Source organism: Coffea eugenioides, chromosome 11 (assembly GCF_003713205.1).
Source record: "Coffea eugenioides isolate CCC68of chromosome 11, Ceug_1.0, whole genome shotgun sequence".
Classification (NCBI taxonomy): Eukaryota; Viridiplantae; Streptophyta; class Magnoliopsida; order Gentianales; family Rubiaceae; genus Coffea; species Coffea eugenioides.
The window spans coordinates 16,993,053-17,000,555 of record NC_040045.1 but is presented as its reverse complement, the minus strand read 5'-3'; the positions used below and the strand labels follow the sequence as shown (position 1 = coordinate 17,000,555).

Sequence of the window (7,503 nt, the reverse complement as noted above, 5' to 3'; positions counted from 1 at the left end):
TAATAGTTATAGTAACTATAATAAGACAATTAAGGAGCAATAAGTGAATTTGGACTAAACTGGTCCTTCAAAGAAAAAAAAAAGACTAAACTTGAATTAGTTTCATGGCCTGAATATTTTATAAAAAAATTTTCCATTTATCTATTCGAAACTCATAGCCCAAAATTTAACTGTTACTAATTGTACAAGTCGAGTCTTGTTTGTTACTACATTTATCGCCTCCTCTTAAGTACCTCTGGGGCAGCTAAACAGTGAAAGGATAAGCGTAATTTGCGAGGCAGCGGATTGAAAAATGGCTTCAGCTACGTCTTTATATCCTTCCACTTCACTACTACCATTTTCTTCTTCTGATTCCTCTTCTTCATACTATGTCCCTAGGCCCTTATCAATATCAGCTAATTGGATTCCAATTTCCTGCTTACACGACTATAGTAATACCACTTACTTCAAACACTTAATCAGGAACCCGTTATTCAGCAATTCAAGAAACCCAAGGGTTACTTGCTGGGCTGCTGAGTACAAGTTCCCTGACCCCATTCCTGAGTTTGCTGAAGCTGTAAGTACAAAATGAACCATCCCTTCTAATTTTCAAACTGTACGAAGGCAAAAGCTTGAGGTTTTAGTGCTTCCCTTTTATTTGTTTTGTTGTTTGTCTGACTCTGTAACTTGTGATTTTTTTTTTCTGTTTTTTGGGTGGGTTCAGGAAACAGAGAAGTTCAGGGCCCATCTTCTCAATAAACTCTCAAAGAAAGATATTTTTGGAGATTCAGTCCAAGAAGTTGTTGGAATTTGCACCGAGGTACTTCCATTTGACCTTAGGCAATATGTGGTGTTTGGTTTCTTCGCAAGAAAACTCCCGTCGTTCTGGATTTCATGCAAAATCATAAGAAACAAAAGTTTCTAACTTTGCCCGTAGAAATCTGATTTTAATAAGCATGAAGATGATTATTGTATCTCTTATTTGCTTTTGTATTATTGTTCTTTCTTTAAATAATATGATGTGTCTGATCCAAAAAAAAAAAAAAATTCGTTGCTCTAGGTTTATCTTTGTTTATGAATTGAAATTTGCTGGTTATTGGTTCAGAATTATGGATGACCTCTCGCATTTTATAATATTGGACAGAGGTTCTGCTCCATTTGAGGTGTAATTCGTGTGTGATAGTTATGTTAGATGATGGGCGATTGAGTATAAATGAGAGATATTGAAATGAAGGCACTCACTCATGTATCCAGAATGTATGCTTTGGAAGGGAAACTTGACTGACGAAAATGTAGCCATAGGATTATGTAGTTATATGAGCATGAAAAGTATTGTTCCAGTAGCATTGTGCCTGCACAATCGTGTCAAAACATGATTAGATAAAGAGTGGATTGCAACCATGTGTACATTGTCTAGTGTACACTTTTCGGATTGCAGTTGGCTATCCTCAGACTAGAACATTAGTGCTTAATTTCATTTTATTGTCTGTATTTTATTGTCATCCAAGAAGTGACATATAGGATATCAATATTTGGTTGGTTTCCTATTGAAGGGTTAGCATGGTGATGTGAGGACATAATTGGACACTAAACTAGCTAGATGATGAGGAGAATTTGTTGCTCAGTAATATATTCACCCATAAAAGTTGCATGACAGATGACATCCTTTTAAATCTATGGGAGATAGACAGGCAGATAATGCACATACATTTGATCAGGGCTCTTTTCTGAATAGAAGGAAATTGCCAGAATTGCCTGTTGCATCATCCCACTTGCAGTCATCTGGTGGCTGATTTTGTGGCATAAGGAATTATATGGGCTTAGCTGCAAGCTTAGAAAATAAAACCCAGTAGTTTGAAGTAAGCTTTCAGTGTCCAACAAAATCCGTGATTTGCCATTTGCTTGTGATCTGTGGTTGTTTGCTCACATTATTGGGAGCTGTGTTCGTGGCATAAAGAACAATATGGGCTTAGCTGCAAGCTTTCAAAATAACACCCAGTAGTTTGAAGTAAACTTTCAGTGTCCAACAAAGCCCATGATTTGCCATTTGCTTGTGATCTGTGGTTGGTTGCTCACGTTATTGGAAGCTGTAAGAATGAAGATTGTTGGAGATACTATTTGGATACCATTCCCATGCAAAACAACATCTTACTAGATATGTCTTCCCAAAGGACTCCAAAACCTTGTAGATTTCCTGGTGCGAGTTTTATTCTATGCAAGGACCTATTTTCTTTTGGAGACATGAACAGTTATATAATTCCTTTCCTTGCGAATTGCTAAAGAATTATGTAGGACAGAGTCAGGTAGCAAGACAATTACATCTCTAAAATAACATCGTAATGATGATCTGCTGGATCCATCTTCTAGAATCCTTGACTGATCTTTTGCTTGATATACTAGATTTCCAAAGTGTCTTCTTTGATTACTTAAGATAAATATCTCTGTTCTGAGTGTCATTTCCTTGTGCATATCTTACAGGTTTCTACATTTTGTTCGATTGAATATCAACGTTTATGAAGTTGATTTCTTCTTCTTCTTCTCATTAGTTGGGCTAGGTCATGTGTGCTTTATGGTATTATCTTGGTGTTTTGTCTTGTAAGAAAACAAAGAATGCAGATGCTGGATATACTACCTAACTATCATATTTGAACAGATTCTCAGTACATTCTTGCACACCGAATATGGAGGTCCTGGAACTCTATTGGTCATTCCTTTTATGGACATGGCTGATACTCTAAATGAGAGAGGTTTACCGGGAGGTCCACAAGCTGCACGAGCAGCAGTGAAATGGGCTCAGAATCATGTTGACAAGGATTGGAAAGAGTGGACTAGCAAGAATAGCAGGTGATAGAAGTACCTCGCATCAATTCCTGTCCTCTGTTAGCTATTTCCCAATTTATCTAGGAATGTGTGAAAAGATTGCAACTGGTTTCTAAACTCTATTGGGGTGAAGAAGGATTGGAGTTTCCCGCATCTTTGTGAGACATGTCATCCTAGTCATGATGGGATTGAATTTTGCCAAGAGTTGTATGAGAGGAATGTGCTTTTGGAGTGAGCATTCTGATAGGATTTAGAAGCAGATTTCACAAAAAACTACTGAAAAGACATGGTAGAGAACTGTATGAGCATAAACTTTTGTATCTTTTGTAGTTTTTGTCAATCAATATTGTGAAATTATTCATCCTTGGTACCTCTTATATACAACTTGTCATGTAATTAATAAACTGCAATACTTCTAACAGGAAGTTATCATGAATGACTACTAAAACATGTAAGTTAACAAGAACACCAATTATGTCCTTGGTGATAACTTAGCTTTTAAGTGCCTGGCAGGATTCCCAGTAGCCTCCTGGGATGTAATGTCTGCCGGAGGCAGTATCAGTCTGTTTAACCTCTGCAACCAAAGTGGATCAGAAGTGTCCGTGCTTAAGCTGTCAGTGAACCCAGAGCTCAGTTCAATTTGTATTCTTTCACATCAGCTTGCCCAAACCCCAAGTGCTTGCATCCTTGAGGCATTAATACTCGTCTGTTAACCTGCTGCAGCCCAAGTTTTTTTCTGAAAAGGTAAGAGTAACCCAAGCAAGGTCATTTGATTTGAAATGAGACCTATAAACCTCGACTCCTGACCAACTGGCTGCAGTTCAATTTGTACTTTTTCACCCATCAGCCTACATAAACCCCAAGTGCTTACCTCCTCAAGGCATTAATACTTGTGTCTGTTAAACCTGCTGCTCAGACACTATGCTCAGCACCTTCTATTGATTATGTTACCTATAGTAAGGAAGCAAGTAAAGGAACCTACAAACTTGATGATCAACAAGTTTCCTAATATCTCTTCAGCTGCTTCAAAACGATTGCATTCCTCCAGACGAATGCCACTTTTCTGGTCTTCTTTCAAGATTTGACCGTCTGCATCTAATAAAAAAGACCTACCTAAGATTGATCAACTCGTTTTGGTGTAAATGGTCAGAGCAACATCAGCAAGTGAAAATGGTTACTCAATTTAACCAAGTACAAAATGTGCCGTCTGGCAAATTTGTCCAACGAAAAGAAATGAAAACAAGGAAAAACAAAAAGAAAAACAGAAGTGGGATGAGTAATTCAAAGTTGGAATGGTAAATAAAATAACCCCGATAGTGGCATATAATCAAATAGTATTTACCCTTTCTTCCTTTTGTACACTTTAACCATAAAAGGTGCCAAGATTAATAAAGTTATTTCTAAGTTATACTTTTGGTAACAAGCTCACAAATATAATTGGTAAAAGTTGAATAGTAACCACTTCGAGCGTGGGTACTTAAAGTGGAGTAATAAAGAAGGCACAGAATTCCAGTAAGCTGCCCTAGAAACATGTTAAATTAAAAAAGATTAAGCAAAGTAGCAATCTACTATAGACATCTTTTCCATTTTGTTCCCCTAGAAAGACAATTGCTCTATTGTCTTGATCGCTTTATATAGAACAAAATAAAGTAAAGCTACTTGAGATTATTATGTACTTGTAATCTATTCAGGCGAGACCTACCTATGACATAGAAAATTGAGAAGGCTCCAAACTAAAATAACAATACAAAAAAACTTCCAAAAGCTTAGCTCGAAAGTATAGGGAATTGTTCACTCTTCTAAGGCATTAACAATTTTCATAGCAAGCCTTGAATCATCTTCATCTTCACTTTCCTTAAGACGTTCTCATTCCAATAGATTAGATTATTTGTATGAAGTTTCAGTTGGGCCTGAACGAGTAAATCCAACATCTCTTCCACTTATCAATCCATATTCTACTTTTCTAGAAGCATCTCTTTCACCTATTCGAACTATAAAATCCCTCATAAAGTCTCAGCCTAAGTAAGTTAAAGAATACATTCAATCTTCTAGATTAGACCAGCACCATATTCCAGCAACCCAAAAGGAGCAGTTTATAACCTTGTACATACCTCTAGAATTTCCAAAACAATGGAAACAACAAGATTTTACAAATATCCATTTTGGATCAATGCGTCTCTCCTTATCTTTTCATGGATGAAAAGGTCTTTCAGTAGTAGCTAGAATTGCTTTGCTGGACACTCGATTCGTGGAATATCAACACGCTTGCATTGCTACAATTGAAACAACTCTAAATGCTGGCACAGTTGTTGTTACTCTTTTCCCTAATTTTAATATGTGTCTATCTAATCCTCATCTTTTAGATTCATTAAAAGTACAGGTTCAGATACATGGAGTTGAATAAATCTTAGATGCTATAGCTACTACCATTCACTATCAGATGGTCCAAAACTATACTTTAGATTTAACGCTTCCAGGAGGTGAAGAAGGTCTTTTAAACCATGTGGATGAAAAGCATTCAGCAACATGTGCACATGTTCCAAACAAATATCTAGAGCTGAACTGGTGCAACTTCTTCCTGAGGCATGGGTGACAGATTATGAGAGATTACACCAAGCTGCAAATCAGCCAATTGAGTCAACTGACTCAAAAATTTCTACTCTTTCAGATGGAACTATTTTTATTAAGTTTAATCATTCTAATCTTAAACCCAGTTCTTCTAAATCTTTGCCTACTATCTCTATGATGCAGGTTCCTGTACAGCATCCGTCCTAGTTATTTGCCCAACTTGGAGATTATGATAGGCAAAATACTCTCCAAGATATTATTTATTAATTTGATAAGTAGGGAGAACCAGTTTATTATTTTTAGGATCCTTTTAATGGACACATATATTTTGATATATGTTCTTGTGAAAATTGTTGGAATACATGGGATGATGATGATGATATTCGCCGCAAGTGATCAAAATCTAAGAAAAAAGACAAATGCTTAGATTGTTAACCCCAGCCAGATGAAGATAATGATCCAAGAATGTAGTCTTTAAGAAGCACTTTTGATGGAATTCAAATTCCAAACTCATGGAAGATTAGACAAGATCCTATTCCCAAACCAAAGCTATGTCCATATTATAAGAAATGTTTAAAAATCCTTGCAAAAGAAAAAAATCCAGCCTTCAGCCTCTTTATGTCAGCCTTCAACTCCACAACCCATACCTCAAATATGTATGTTGTAGCCTTTAGATTTTCCTCCCTTAGAACCATTCACAAAGGATCATGCTAGGCATTCTGCCAAGATAAGAAATTCTTCTCCGACTATTTTGCCAATAGGAGAAACAAATCCAGCCAATAAATCTGAAGAAGTCCTAAATTGGCAATCGGAACACTCCTTAGCCCAAAACAAGGTCTTAACTTCGATGAAGCAAAGTGTGGGAGAAGTACAATCTAAGATTGATCGTGTTGAGACAAAAATTGATACAACCAATACCCAAGTGTCTCACATGATTCAAGTTTTAGAAAAATAAGACTTGAAGAACTCAAACTCAAGTACCCTGAACAAGACGTTTCAACTTTTCATTTCAAAGAACAGCAAGAAAAGGAGTCCAATTTCTTACAAAGTCAAAAGGAGTTTTCACTACCCCACTAGAAATAACCTCTTTCTTCAATTTCCACTGCCTCTTTTTATGCACAACCCCTTCATCCTATTCCTTTACCGTCATCCTCATATTTTGGAACCCTTCCTCTTTACCAACCTACTACCCTTTTCTCTAGTTCAAATCCAACTCCCAAGCCTGATTTTGATATTGTCAAATGGTGTTCACAACGAAGGGCAAAGAAAAAAGAAGAAGAAAATAAAAGGAAGAAAGAAAAGGTGAAATTAAAAGAAAAAAATGAGAAGGCTAGTGATGCACTCATGATTTCTTCTAATCCTTTAACTTCTTTTTTGTAGGATGCTCATGAACAAGGTATTCTTCAAGTCTTAACTATTCAGATTACTTTTGATCAATCTGAACAATCATCAAAACAAAGTTCTTTTGATGAATCAGAAGAATCTGACTCTTTATCACAGGAATCCATTGAGACAGTCCCAAATATTCACATGGCAAGAGAAACAGAAGAAGCTGTAGAGGAACCAGAAGAAGAAGAAATAGGAGAATCATCACAGTCCACAGCAAGAAAATCCACCACCCATGGAGGAACACATATCTTTACCATTGATGATTTTCCTCCATCCAAATGGGCTAGGCGATTCCAAGAATTTCAAGCCTGGATGACTACCAAGAATCTCTCAGAAGATAATCATTTTGAAATACTCTTTGAATTTACTGCAAGACACACTAGTGTTTTAAAAGATTGGTGGAAAACTCTTGGAGAACCGGATAAACTTCATTTTCTCACTCGCCAAGAATTTTCAGAAAATATAGAATTACTTCATAGGGTGTTTCTTGGAGATGTGATTACAGACAAGGAAGCCAAGCATAAAGAATTTTTCCAGATGAAATATTATTCATACAATCGAAAAGATCTTGATAAACATTTTGAAAAACTGATACAATTATTCTTTACTCTTGGGGTGGAAGTTAGCCTTAAACAAACATTTTTTAGTTCACTTCCTAAATCTTTGTCTGAAGCAGCAGAAATTTGTATTCATAACAAATTTGGTTCAATTTTGACTCTTTCTATAGGGCAAATAAAACAAGTAGTA

The 7,503-nt window shown here is 36.3% G+C and overlaps 1 protein-coding gene across 1 annotated transcript; it reads left to right on the top strand.

Annotated features, from left to right (window-relative positions):
* Positions 1–249: 249 nt before the first annotated feature.
* Positions 250–3,160, top strand: LOC113753226 (protein PLASTID REDOX INSENSITIVE 2, chloroplastic-like). The gene is made up of 3 exons (XM_027297328.1): positions 250–556; positions 704–799; positions 2,633–3,160. Exons 1-3 carry the CDS (start codon positions 293–295, stop codon positions 2,825–2,827), a joined length of 555 nt encoding a protein of 184 aa, XP_027153129.1. The 5' UTR covers positions 250–292; the 3' UTR covers positions 2,828–3,160.
* Positions 3,161–7,503: the final 4,343 nt, after the last annotated feature.